Genomic DNA, 14638 nt, shown 5'->3' on the forward strand with positions numbered 1-14638 from the left:
ACCACTTTCTAACACGTGGGCTACGTACGAGGATGAATGGATTCATAAGTATAAAGTCTGAGGACCGTGAACACAGAGCTCACTAGGTGTTCTCTAGTGTGAGGAGGGAAGGAGCACGGAACCTCTCACTCGTGCCGATAAAATGCTGACTCAGCAGTCTTTATTGCATTAATTGTTTCTGCCCAAGGGTTTCTTGGCCCTTGTGCTGTTACTTTCTGTTCTTTATGTATAGTCAACCATGTCCCGTTGCCTGTCATCGGGTCATGGTGTTGGTGCAATTTACCGAATGCAGTCTGTGACGAAGGCCCCGTGTCCAGGCATCCAGGTTCTGCTTGTTCTTGGTCTCATCGAGAACAGGACTACAGGCACTAGTCCTTGGTCTCCCTGAGTCTGTCTGCTCAGCCTCACGTGGGAGGTGGTCATGCCCCCCCACCCCCACCCCGCCATCACACAGCTTCTGGAGAATCTTACGGGAAGCAGATACAGACAGAGGTGTTAGTTTTAAAGTATAAGGTACTTGATACGAATGTAACGAGACACAGTTGAGAGAGGGAAGTGTGCTCTTCTGTAATGTTTCAGCCTCTCTGGTTTCTAGTGTTGCCGTCCTGCTCTTTCATTTGCATTCCCATTTCCTGATCTACTCCCCACACGCTGGAGTGAATTGTCGGGGTACCAGCTCTCTCAGCATACTCCGAGCAGGTGATAAGGGCCAGGTACAGAGATGGGTGGGACAGGCAGCTCGCAGACCTGGCATGAGCTAGGTGGCTGTTGTGGGGAGGGGTGCGGTCCGAGACGAAGAGCTTTAAGGAAGTCCGGCAGAGTGGGAGGGGTTGGAGGTGAGATCCGGGGTGTTTGGAGGTACCCGAGAGCGACAGGGTTGTGTCCTTCTGGAGGGTTTTGAGATGCGGGCCGTCCGTACTCCTGGGGTTGCGGGATGGTGTGACCTGGAGAGTCACACCGTGGCTCCAAGAAGGCCTTGGACAATCCTCGAGTGGAAGGGATGCCTCTGTGCATGGATCTGTAGTTCGTGGGTGGGGTGGGAGGAGGCGTTCACACGAGTAAAAGGCACAATTCTGTAGTGAGTTCACGTCACTGAACGGACAAGCATAGTAGCCAACGTGAATGGAAAAGCAGGAAAATATGTGAAAGTAGCTGGACCACGGCCACAGTGTCCTGAGTGGTGCTCAGGTGTGAGCCCCGTGGCGGCCTCAGAGTCACTGCAGTCTTTTCCGCGCTTCGTGTGGACAGGCAGTTGTCACGAGAGGTATGACTGCTGTTGTGTGGGAATCCAAGAAGGTACCCTGGGGCAAGCGTAGCCGAGTGGACCCATGGTGCCCCCTGCCCACCCTCCCCCCCCACCCCCGACCCCGCGGCCGGCTCTCCCAGACCGGGCCTTCTGCGCCCTATCGCGGTCTCCTCGCACCACAGGTACAGGCCGGGGACCGACCGCTCTCCTCTCTCAGGACCCTGCTCAGGACCCTGGTCTTTACTTTCTCAGGCTCACATTCACGGGGATTTCCTTGTCCGCGTTGGGTCGGCCTGCCTCCACTGTATTTCAGATCCACCAGGGCACGGATAGCGCCTGCCGCGTCCCCAACGCTGTGTTTGCAGTCGTGCCCGGCGATCGGTGACGTGGATGACGCAGTGGACAGCATCAAGAGCGGCTGACGGGGGGAGAGTTAGCGGGGAGCCCTCTGGAGGGGGCACCGTGGAAGGAAGGCATGCGGCTGGGGGTCAGGCCTGCTCAGGAGAGCAGCCCCGGGAGCCCGCTCCCCCGACAGCACTTGCCCCTCCAGGCCTCTTCCGGGTCGTCCCCCGGGTCCGTGCCAACCGGCCTCCCTGTCCTGACACTGCTGCCGACTCGGGTGGGCTTTTCTGGCCATCCCGAGCTCCCCCAGACGGCAAGCGGCCACCTGTGTGGGGCGGGGCGGGGCGCAGCAGCTTTCTGGGGGCTGCGGGCGTGATGGCTGTGCAGAGTGCAGAATGGGAGCCCGGACAACAGGGTGGAAGCAGGCAGAGGTGGGGCGGGTGAGGGACTGCCACGCGAGCAGAAAGGGAGGCACTGACCTTGGGGAACACGAGAAAACCTTCCCTGAGCAGCTGTGATTTGAGAAGCTCAGTTGCTGCTGATGTTACTGCAAGTAGGGGACAATAGGATTTGTACCTGCTGCTTGGTGTCGGTGTAGATTCATCTAGAGGGTCTCCCCAGAGTTCTAGTGAGAGAACCGAAGTACTTTTGTAAAACAGGTAAAGTCTGTTTGGTTTCTTAAGTAGCTGAATCGGTAGTTCATTCCCATAGGCCAGCACTTCTTCACCCCGTGCGTGAGTTTGTCCAGCCTGCCCTGCTTGCTGCCCGAGTCCGCGGAGCCACTCTCGGCACACGCCCGGGTGGCGGTGACAGCTGTAGGACAGAGCATGCTGTGTACAGACCGTTCCTCCTTCAAAACTGTTGCCAGTGAAACTTCGGCTAACGAGAGATTCATAGCTGCTTCTTGCTTCTCCCAGAGCGGCCCTGCGGAAGGGCCAGATTCGTTCATGCTTGCTTCCCGGAAGGAGGCTAGGTCAGTCCATTTGCTTCTCCGAAGGCCGTTGCAGAGGCTCGCGTGCAAGGGCGGAGAGGCTGCCTTGTTGGGTTTGGTGGAGCTTAAATGAGCTGTGACAGGAGAGAGGAGGGGAGGTCTGCGCCTCGGTTCCCAAGAATGATTGACAAGGTACTGTAAGTCTCGGTCTCTTCGATTCTGGTCGTGCCAGAGACACGTCTCTAAAAACACTGCACCGGGAAAATGAACAGGCAAACGCAGCCTGAGGAATGGTCTGCCAGGTTCTGATGATTACCCTTCAGAAGTGGCGAGAAGCTGTCACGGCTGGGGGACACTGAGGAGACACGAGTAAATGCAGTGTGAGGCTCAGGAACAGTAAGAGGCTGTTCGCGGGCAGCCTGGTGAGATCCAGGCAGGGTCTGAGGTTGAGAAAGTGGTGCCGGTGGGTGTCGTGTGACACGTCGACCCCGGGGGGCCGGGGGCCGTCTTTGTAGCCCTCGTGTAGATCTGAAATCCGGAAGCAGGTAGAATAGCCAAGTTCCGGTTGATTTGCATACAACTCCCAGTAGAAATCTCATTTCAGAAGGAGAACAGCCGAGAGGCCAGTAGTTCACAGTCCTCCGAAGCAGCTGTACGCTTCCCGAGGAATAAAGAGCTTTCCTGGGGTACTGTCAGCAACACGGAGCTTCATCCTTAGCGAAAATGGTCCTTGCCCGCATTCCTGCGATTAGCAGGTGGCCACTGCAGGCTTAGCACCTTTGTGAAGCGCGGGAATGCCCAGCTTGGCGGTCATTCAGCCGTCATTCCTGGCGCCCACAGGCCAGAGGGGGCAGGCGCACCGGGGAGAGCAGACTGACGGACGGGCGGACGGCCAAGATGCGGCATATCACCCAGCCATAAAAAAGAAGGAAAGCTTGCCGTTCGCAACAACACGGATGGACTTCAGGGCATCATGCCATGTGAAATAAGTCAGAAAATGACAAACACTGTCTGATTTCACTTACGCGTGGAATCCAGAGGCAAACAAATCACTGAGCCCGTAGATCCAGAGGGCACATCGATGGCTGCCAGGGGAAGGGTGAAGGGGGTCAAAGACACGGCCTCCTGCTTATAAATAAGCCGTGGGGGTGTTGTGCACAGGTCACCATGGTTAATAGTACCGTAGCGCACGCGTGAAAGTTGCCAAGAGCGTGAGTCTTAAAGGTTCTCGTCACAGGAAAGCAAAATTGGGAATTGTGTGAGGAGACGGGCGTTCACTAGACTTACTGAGACGATCCTCTCATGGTGCGAACAACTTCCGCTTCCGAGTGTGAGGCCTCGCACGGGACTGAAAGAGCCGGGGGCTGATGCGTTTCCGCAGGTTCAGATGCAGGGAGGGGGAAACCTGTGACTCAGGCTGCCCTCTGCATAGTTAGAACTCGCTGGTGTCTTCCCAGGCCCATGGCTGAGTGTTGGGGATGGAGCAGGAGCACAGGGCTGGTGGCTTCAGTCCCCTCGCAGAAGAGCACGTGCTCATCAGGACACACGTCATCCTCAGTCATCGTCATTGTCATTGTCATCGTCATCTGGGGGGGGGCGTTGCTGAGTGCAAGGTCAGAAGACAGGGCTGTGTGCCTGATGTGGAAGGACAGAGAAGGGACAGGGCCCGGCCTCGCTTCTCCTCCTCCCTGATGCTGGCGGTCGAGGGACAAGCAGGATTGGGAGGGCTTGTGTCAGGGGTCAGTGAGACACTCGGGATCCACAGCGGCTGGGATTTGCCTGTTACACGTGGATTGCTTTTTTATGACCAGCTTTGTGATGTTAAACAAACAAAAAAGGCTGCAAACCAGAGGGGTTGGGTTTGCTGGGACAGCCAGCCGCACTGAGGCTCGTGAGCACCCGTGTCCCCCCCCCCCCCCCCAGCTTTTCAGTCTCTCTTCTGCCAAAGCTTTTGCCTGCAATTCTCAGTGCTGCATAGAAACTGAAGGATAACAGGAAGGGCCGGTGTCCTCATGCTTTCTTGCACCTGCCCATCCCTTTAAAACACCTGTTGGGCGCCCAGCATGTGCTGCATGCTGTGTGCTGACTCTTGCTCTCCTGGCGGCGTGCAGAGGCCGGGGCGGCCGCGGGTCCCACCCAGAGCCCTGTCCTCGTGCCCCCACCCCCGCTGCTCGGCCCGGACGGCTTCTGCGAGGGGCAGCGACGTCCTAACAGGACGCACTCGCGCCAGGCTGCCTGGGCTTCAGCCCTGGCTCTGCCGTGCAGCTCTTTGTTGCGTCTGTGCCCCCGTTTCCTCATTTGTAAGATGGGGCTGGTGAGAGAACTTCTCCCTGAGGGCGCTGCAGAGACACAGCGAGGCTCGACCCCAGAGAGCAGCTGTGTCCCCCCGAGCCTCCCTGAGTGGCCCGTGGTGAGACGACCCCCGACGGCCGCCACCCCGCGAGCTGAACCTGCTCTGCCCACCCACTGTGCTCTTCCCCTCGGACCTCTGGGCCGAGAGGCCTCGCAGGCTCCGTACTAGCGTGGTTCGATGATGCAGCGTCTTGGAGGCCCCAGGGTTGAAGGTGCCGCGTGAGGTGATCCAGTCCGTGTTTTCAAAAGAGCGTGTGGCGATGTGTGTAGGTGCCCACAGGAGGCGAGAGTGGGGCTCCTGTGTTGGAGAGCATTAGAGAACTCGATACGGTTTCCGGAAAAGCGCTGCGGGACTTGGGGGTGTAGTGGATTTGAGGGGTTAGGGAAAAGAGGTCACGGCTGCCACCTAGGGCTTTGACTCAAACTCAAAGCATCTGGGAGACTGGCCTGGGGTGCAGTAAGGTCCTGAGTTCTCTTAGTGGCCGTCAGCTTGCAGGTGTCTGGGACGTCCAGCAGGGGCCTCGGGTGGGCCGGGGGTGTGTGTGAGTCTGATGCTCAGGAGGTGACTTTAGTGGCTTGTTTTTTTCTTTTTCTTTTTGGTTTTCTTTTCTTTTTTTCTTAGAGTGCACGTGTGCAAGTAGGGGAGGGTCACAGAGAGACAGTCTTAAGCAGGTGCTCAGCACAGAGCCTGACGCAGGGCTTGATCTCACAACTCTGAGATCATGATCTGAACAGAAATTAAGGCTCAGACGCTCAACCGAGTGAGCCACCGCGGCTCCAGCATTTGCTCAGCTTTAAAGAGCAACTTCTGTGTCTGCTGCTTCAGAGAGGGACACCATTTGGGTGATGCGTTTTTGAAAGCATCACACGAATGACCGGGTGGAAACGTAGAGTGTCGTCCGTCGTTTATAAACTCGTGGTTTGTTGGGAACTGCCTACAAGGCACGGAAATGCCCTCTTTTCCGGGCCTCTTTGACACGGTTTTAGTCACTGCACGTCATTACTTGTCTGAGTGCAGGTATTCCTCTTAGAGGCGCGAATGACTAGAACGGCTTTTTGTTAATGTTAATAAAAATGAGTTGTCCCTGCTTCTGGTCCCCATGCTCTTTGGACAGCCGTCCTTTGCGGCAGCCACCGTGTCCTAGATTGGTGTGCCCTGCACTTGCGGGAAGAGTTGGAAAGCTTTCTGGGGCTTTCTGTGCACTGGCTTCCTCCTTCGACGGGCACGTGGACGCACTGAAGCAGCCCGCCCTCCCCAGGCCATTGAAATCTCCCGCTTACGTGCCAGGGAGTGAAGTGTCCTCAGTTTACGAGACAGACCAGGATTGATTTCTGTCTCATCCGTGTGAGGGTTGTGACGCCAGAGTCGTGCCATCACTCGTTCTGAAGCACATAATTGGGAGTCGCTGTACTCCTTCCTCCATACTCTTCGGGAATGACGAGGCCACTCGGGCCCGCTTCTCGCTCACCAAGATCTTACCCGATTGCCACGTTTGAAAGTAAGTTCAAGGTGAGGTGGGACCCAGCGCACATGGTGCTGGCTCCTCCCTGCTGCCGTCTCGTGGTGTCTCCGAGGACGAGGTGCGTGAGCCCGCCTCACAGCCCCGTCCACCTCCACCGTGTCACCTGCCTGACTTCCCTCACCTCCAAAGAGTAGCTGCTTGGCAGGGCCACCGGGCAGACTGGGGGTCCATTTGCACGGCCAGATCTGGTACCATTTCTGTTGACCAGCACCTGACAGCCCCGTGCCCCTAGCACCCCGCTCGTGCTGGCGTGGGCGGAGATCAGAACGCTTTTCTTCTCCCGCTGAACGCCGAGTTTGTCGAGGGCAAGGCATCCGTGCCGACTCTTCAGTGCTTCCCAAGTGCCAAGCACAGAATAGAATTTCCTTAGTGGATTCGCTCTGGGTCCAGAGTAGAGTGGACCTCCTTGTCAGGGACTGGCTTGCTTTCAGGAAACTCGCAGGACGCTGTGTTGCTCATTTATAACGAGGAAAATGCCTTGCAAGTGGGTGCAGACAGTACCCAGGTCTCCTTGGCCAGCGTACTCGCTCCTGGGGGACAGTTGGACCTAATAGGCCACGAGAACGTTTGCAAAGCCCGAGTCAGAACAACTATTAAATGCTATCTTAGCCCATGATAAGAGTGGCCTTTTCAGCCCCTTGGCCCGTGGCCGGTGCTTAGGTGGGCGTTCCCAAAGACGCGCTTCCCAGACCTCTCTCGACCAAGCACCCGAGGCTAACCGGTCGGTCATTTTCTGTGTGAACACCTGATGGCCCGTTTTACTTCTCTCGAGTTTAGATTATGTGATCTAAGTTACAGTCAGCTGTTGGCCCACCCTGGCTGCAGCCTCCACTGGGTCTGTGGGAGCCGCCCGTACATATGTCAGCTGGAGACTCTGACCGTGCTGTCCCCAGCCCTGCCCTCTCCTGAGCACCACATCTGTATCCAGCTGTCTGCTTGATGGTTCTGGTCCAAAGGCTGAAGTATCACACACACGTCCCGAATGGGCGTGACTTTATTTTCACCACACCTGCCCCTTCTGCTTGTCCATTTGTCCCGTCCACAAACCTTGTCATGCTCGATTGCCTGTTTCCCTCCCGTCCCACCCGCAGTCGTCCAAGCGTCCCAAAGGTGCCCCACCCTCTCCTTTAGCACCACCTCAGGGTCTGTGTCACTGGTGTTTCTGGGGTGGCCTGTTCTGGGAACCTGGCTGGTCTTTCTGCTTCTCACAGCCTCCCCCAAGCCTCCTGTGCCAGAGCTGAGCGAGCCTTTACAATGAAGGTCATGTGCCATAGGTCATCGTCCGGCACCCGCTCCTCTGGTTCTCGGCACCTGTCCTCCGCCTGCCTCGGTCTCCCATGCTGTTGTCTTCACCCCGTAACCTCAGCCGCTGTGACTGTGTCTTACTCTTTGACCGCAGCTGTCACTGTCCCCTCGCTCTCTGCAGGTGCAGTACCCCTTTGAGCACACGGGGACCTTCAAGCCGCTGCAGGCAGGCTGTCACCTGTGTGTGTCACTCCCTGGCGGTCCACCTCCTAGCAGCTCCCAACGTGCTGAGGGGGGGGCACGCTGAAGTCTGCGGCCCTTCACTCCCCTCCGCCCCCGTCCCAGCCTTCTCCGCCTGCTGGCTCTGCTTCCTGTCTGAGTGCCTCTCACGCGGCTTTCAGCTGGGCTCCTGCTCCCCTCCCAGACCCCCACCTGCCAGTCTGCTTCTCCCACAGGCTCACCGTCTCAGTTCGTGGGAACTCTTGTCTCTTAGTGCACCTTGTTGGTTCCAATTTTCGGCATAAATCTACTTCACCCCTTTCCTGCTGCTGCCCTTGTGTCCACTCTGCTAGCCTCTTGCCTGGATGGCTTGGAGCATCCTGCCTCGTCTCTCCTGCTTCTTCCTTCTTGCTGTTCACAGCACAGCAGCACCTGCGTCAGATCACATCGGTCTGCTCGGCGCGCCCAAGGACCCTGTCTGTCCCCACGGTGAAAGCCGAGCACTCGCTGTGGCTGTCTTCTCCTAGCCGTCATTCTCAGACGTTACCGTGTATCCTTTGCCCACTGGCCTCCCCGGGCTTCCTCTGACACCACGGACGGTGGGCTTGCTGCCCGGAGGGCCCTTCCTGCCACTGTCCAGCTGCTCATGGTGCATAAGTAGAAGAGTGAGATGTGCGAAGTCTGAAAGGTCAGCTGTGGTCCCGCCACACAGAGAAGGGTGTGTGTGGTCTGTCTTCTCTGTGCTGGTACGTGTGCACCTGTGCTCACACATGACTGAGTCCCATCCCCAATGCTCCCCTTTAAAAGGCATCTGTCCCTGACATACAGATCATTTCGCCATATTATCTCGTGTAACACCGTGATACGGATTTTAACATCAGTAAATTAGTTCTGCACAATAGTCTTTTTTTTTTTTTTTTTTTTTTTGATGTTTGTTTTTGAGAGAAGAGAGACAGAGCATGAGCAGGAGAGGGACAGAGAGAGAATCCGAAGCAGGCTCCAGGCTCTGAGCTGTCAGCACAGAACTCGACACAGGGCTTAAACTTGCTGACCGCGAGATCACGACCTGAGGTGAAGTTGGACACTTAACCAGCTGAGCCACCCAGGCGCCCCTGCACAACAGCCCTCAGGGCTGCATACAGTGTGGATAGACATGTGCAGACGCATGTAACCCACCTAGGCACACTTGCGCACCGAGCCTCCTTGTTGCTGAATCTTTGTGTAGTTCTTGAATTGTTTCTCAAGAGGCATGCCTTGGAATTTTAATTTCTGGATCCAGAGTTGGGTGTCTTTTTTTAAGGTATTTGTGCTGCGAAATTGCCCTTCACCAACCTTGTATCGACATACCCTCCTAACAGTGGGGCGTGTGAGTCCTTTATACCTAATTCTTGGCCAGCTTCCTTCCCTTCATGTACGTAGATAGTATGCACCTATCCTGCCTAACTTTTTACCACATGTTCTAGTAAGCAAATTATTGCTATACAGATTTCTGTTGAAGAAGTAAGACTTGGAACCCCTGAACCGTGTGCTTAAAAAGGGTTAGGATGCTATATCCTACACGACCTGTACTTTGTTGCAGCTAGTTAAAAAAAAAATGAAGCTTTGACAAGTGATGATGTCTCCTAGTAATGCGAACACAGGTGGTCGTGGGTGGTGGGAGGAAAGATCTGTGCTGTTAGTTCTTACTGCTCTAAGATGATTCTTGTAATTGTATCATACAGGCCAAAACACTAAGAAAACTGATCCAGCAGACGTTTAGACAGTTCGCCAACCTGAACAGAGAAGAGAGCATTCTGAAATTCTTTGAGATCCTCTCCCCAGTGTACCGATTTGATAAAGAGTGCTTCAAGTGTGCCCTCGGTGTGAGTATGGGGACATGGGGGCTGTGAGTGCGGGGCAGAGGATAGTGGACGAGGTGTGGGTTCTCCTGATGTTTCTTATCCACGGGCATCTAAATTTCTGATTGAAATCTGAAATGTCACATTTTTTACACCACGAGAATATTTGTCATTTTCAGTGAGAAAAATGCAAAAAGAAAATATATCAATGTAAAAATGAAATCCTCTTTTTAAAAAGCATGCCTGTGTTGATAATTACAATTTTTTATTCCAGCCCAGGGATTGGTTAACTGCTGTCTAGAGGCGAGTTTACTATTCAAATAATCTTTCCAAAGAAACCAGTAGCTTCCCCCCCATCTGACACTGGGTCGGGGAAGTTACAGATGTTTTGTACTGCCTGGTTGGACAGACGAATCACAAGCTGAGGTGCTGCCCGCAGCCCCCGCTTTGGTCCTTTTAATGTGTCCACAGCCTTTCATCTGAAATCTCTCTTTTTTCTTCTGGTACCTTTGTCCCCACCGGTTTCGCCTCCAAAAGTCAAGCTGGATTATTTCAGTGGAACTGGCGATCGGCCCAGAAGAAGGAATCAGTTACCTCACGGACAAGGGCTGCAGCGTAAGTCTGGGCTGGCGCGTCCTGGGATGCCGTGTGCACGCACACACTGCTCGCGTGGGACCTCACTGAGCTCTCTGCTCCCACACCCCCGGAGGGGCCTCTGTCCTGAGTTCTGCCTCAGTGGTTAAGTATTCAGTAAGTGCTGCTGGGTCAGCCAGATACTCACAGAGAAAAAGCAGTGAACTCTGACCCCTGTCGGCACACCATAGCAAAACCCATTCCAGATGGAGTATGGATCTACACGTGAAAGAGAAACGATAAAAGTATTAGAAGAAAACATTGGGAATCTCTGTAACCCTCGGGCAGGCAGAGTTCCTTAAACAGGACTTGAAAAGTGCTAACTCTAAAAGACAATTTTCATAAAATAGACGCTGAGATCAAGAACTTCTTTTTATCAAAAGATAGTAGAAAGGCAAGCCAAACATTAGCGTTAATACATTTGGCCATGGACCCTTAAATCCAAGGGAGTGGTTGACAATAAATCATTAAGTAAAGGGCAGATGACCCAAGAGGACACCCCCGTGGTCAGGGGATTAAATGGAAAGGTGTTGAGCCTTCTGGTCATCACGTCCATGCGTGTGGGACCACACATCTCTTCTAGGGTGGCTCACATGAGGAAGAGCCATAATCACAAGTGTTGACAAAGTGTGGGCCACTGGAGCTTTCCCACGCTGATAGCAAGTGACGGATGGCAGGAGCACATTGGTGTGGCCCCTTCAGGATGGTCTGTGGCATTATCCGTTGGGGGTTTTTTAATTAAAAAAAATTTTTTTAATGTTTGTTTATTTTTGAGAGAGAGACAGACCCATAGAATTCAAAGCAGGCTCCAGACTCCGAGCTGTCAGCACAGAGCCCGATGCGGGGTGGGAACCCACAAACTGTGAGATCATGACCTGAGCTGAAGTCAGACACTTAACTGAGACATACAGGTGCCCCAGCATTACCTGTTTTTATTACTCATGGATTGTTTCAGTTGTAGCCTTTAGGTTTGACTGGTGGTCTCCTGTGTTTTCTTGACTATTTTCTTTGTCCTTTTTACATGTAAGTCTTCCTGTGGAATCCACAGGCGAGGTCACAGGTGGGGCCCCTAGTGTGCTCAAGGGGGCAGGCTGTGGAGGACATGGCCACGGTCCCCACGTTGACTCGCTCTCACGCCAGCCTCGTGGCTTTGGGGTCCTGCGCCATCGACTTGTGTCCCCTTGATAGTAAAATGGCCATAATCATTTCAACTGCATAATAGGGTCAGCAAGAGAATTAAATACTTACATGGATTTGGAGTGTTTAGGTCATGGCCTCGCACCGCAAAATCCCTTAGAAATTTGGGTGTCATCACTGGTAGGTGGCTGGTTATTGCTGGCTCTGATGCAGGCAGCAGCTGGCAGTGTCCTTGCGGTTTATCGGGTCGTGTCATCTGGTACCTCTTGCAGTGCCCGCCGGGCACCTCCGTCCCACACCACTGGTCAGTTGTCTCCTTCTGGATCGACTCCACACGGTTCCAGGTGCCCCAGCCCGGGGTTTCCTTTCTTCCCCACACCTTCTCTGTGTGTCAGTCCTCGTTTGTACATTTGTCTGGCTCTTCCTGGTTACTTAGTCTTTCAAAACCAAATCTATAAAATTCACAGAAAGTGCTGTTGGGATTCCAGCTTGTATGTTAATTTTGCGAAATTTTGTGGAAGTAGATATTTTTTGATGCGAATTTTCTGTCCAAGAATATGGCATGTCTTTGTATTTGTTCAGGATTGCTTTATATCCTTCAGTAAGATTTTGTAGTCTTTTTCACATGCGTCTTTCCTGCTAAACCAGTTCATGAGTATTTTACTGGTTTTGGCCTATTTTTGAATGGGTTTTTATGGACTATTTCTAATTCAAAATGCATACTGCAAGCATAGCCAAATATGCTCGATTGTTGTTTATGATGATGCTGTATTCAACAAGCTTATCATTCATTTACGAAGTCATTTTTCATTAGAATCTTACCCTTTGTAGGTATACAATCATCTAATTGGCAAAACAAGAATTTTTCTGCCTTCTTCCCTAGTCTGTACAGTTTTTTCCTTTCCTTGTATTCCAAGGCTCCTTCCAGGTCATGTTTAATGATGGGTGGCAGAAGAGATCCCCGGGTCATTCTGGATTGTATCGATTGAAAGTGTGTCTTTATTTGGGGTAATGCTTGTTGTTAGGTTTCAGTAATGCGTGTCTTTGGTGTTCTTGTTTATTTGTGTATTTAAATTATGCCCTTCTGTGCTTAGAATTTTTATCAGGCGGGCTGCTATATGTAATTAAAGGTCTTTTCAGCCTTTACTGGTATGATCTTGGTTTTTCTCCCTTAATTTATTGTTTTATATTGTATTGATGCTGTGTTGGTATCGGGCTGTTAAGTGACTCCTACTTGGTTGTGCTGTATTGTTATTTTGAAATCTTGATTTATTGTATTTGCTGATATGTGGAATTTTTGCAACTCTTCATAAGTGAGATTAATTAAAATTTTCCTTGTTTTGAATGTTTATGTTTGAGAGAGAGAGCGAGCGAGCATGAGTAGAGGCGGGGCAGAGAGTGAGGGAGACACAGCGTCTGAAGCAGACTCCAGGCTCTGAGCCATCAGCACGGAGCCCGATGTGGGGCTCAAACTCGTGAACCGTGAGACTGTGACCTGAGGTGAAGTTGGATGCTTAAACGACTGAGCCACCCAGGAACCCCCATTCTGATCTTTTTTATATTAGCTTTATAAGGGCATGATATTAAAAATTACACTAAGTTCTTCAGGTAAATTGGGTTCTTTCTGTGATTTTATGGCCTGAAGTATTTTAAGCCAGAATTGGAATTGCGATTTTGTACAGGTGAGCTAGATTTGGTCTGTGTGACCCCTGCCATCTTCCTGGGGACAGGTGTGTGAGTGCCTCTCTGGCTCCTTCTACACCAGCACAGCTGCTCAGGTCGTGCGCTTCTTGCGTTGGCTTTGGTAACTTACATTTTGTTAGTATGTGCTCTGCTTCCCCACAGGTTCAGGCAGTTGCCATGGAGCTGTGCCTCGTGACTTCCAGTGACTTCAGGCCTGTGTCTGGTCTCACGCCCGAGCTGTCTGCGGAGGCTGGCCCTTGGGGCATGTGGAGGGCTCGTCTGTTGTAGGTGTCTTTCCAGGACAGGCTCAGAGATCAGGGTCACAGCATTTCCATTCATTTTCAGTAATGGCAGCGTTTACCTTTAGGCAGATCCCCTTTCCTGATCTTGTTTGATTGTTTTCATCGTTTTTTTTCCTGCTGTTCCCTTTGGATATTTCTCTAAAATTTATTCTCCCTTCCTTTTTCCGATGCCACTTTTACTGTCTGACCAGTTTCGGTGTGTGGTAGTCTTCCTTTGCAGTCTGAACTTTCAGTTTTGTTTCTCTTATTGTAGCATTATTTAACGGGATGGTAATTTTCAAGTAGCTCAGGGGGTTTGGGTCTCACCTTTATTATTTCTAATGCTCCTGGCTGACGAGCAGAGCACATGTTGTTTACATGCTAGTTATTTTGCATGTGTTCCAGTCTTCATTATAGCCAGGCACGTGGTTGATTTTTATAAATGTTCTACGGAAGAAACATACATTTTCTCTTTGGTGCTACAAGGATCAGTGTGCTCGGAAGTGTGAGTTACTGGTTATATGAAGAAGGAGGAATGGGCCAGGGCAGTCAGGATAGAGCCCCGCGAGTTCCTGTGGAAGCTGCCATGCTGCGTTTCCACCTGCCACACTGCCCTCCCCTGTCCCGTGCCTTCCGCGTGAGCGCCACGCTTCTGGAAGGCCACTTCTGGCCGTCTCCTCTGCTCTCGCTCCTGCACCGGTAAACGCCTCCAATGTCTGGGCCATTCTTGTTAGCGTAGAAAATGTGTAGTTTCTCTCATCCTGAAACCCAGATCCCTTTCCCTCTCCCTCCCAGGCACCTCACATGTTTCCTCTTTCCTTTATTGCAAAAGTTCTTGGCGCGTGTGGCCGTCGCGCGCCTGGCGATGCGTGGCTGCCCCGGGCCGGGCTGACCTGAGTACGTCGCCTGTCTTGGGCCCGCTGCACTCGGGCTGCCCTGCCTCCCCTGCCGCCCCAGCACCCGCCCAGCCGCCTCGGCCGGGGGCGCCAGTGACCCTCGTGCAGCTAAGCCCCCTCCGTCCTTCTGAGTCCTCGTCTACTTCACTGGACTTCTGGGTCACCGCGTTCTCCGGCACCGTTCGATACAAGTATGATACCAGCGGCAGATAGAATTTTAAGTGTTGTAGTAACCACATTTTAAAAGGTAAAAAGGAATCGTGTCTTACCCGAGAATATCCAAGACACCATCATTTCAAGGGATCACCCACA

General features: G+C 52.8%; 1 protein-coding gene across 1 annotated transcript in view; it reads left to right on the forward strand.

Annotated features, from left to right (window-relative positions):
- Nucleotides 1-14638, forward strand: part of LOC112859710 (focal adhesion kinase 1) — a 197950-nt gene that overhangs the window by 140791 nt on the left and 42521 nt on the right. The window contains exons 8-9 of the mRNA XM_086695343.1: nt 9580-9720; nt 10234-10311. Of these exons, the coding sequence (XP_086551469.1) occupies nt 9580-9720; nt 10234-10311 (219 nt within the window). The remainder of the gene's footprint in view (nt 1-9579; nt 9721-10233; nt 10312-14638) is intronic.

The sequence above is a fragment of the Puma concolor genome, chromosome F2 (genome assembly GCF_028749965.1).
Source record: "Puma concolor isolate L17-30 chromosome F2, mPumCon1.1.hap2, whole genome shotgun sequence".
Lineage (NCBI taxonomy): Eukaryota > Metazoa > Chordata > Mammalia > Carnivora > Felidae > Puma > Puma concolor.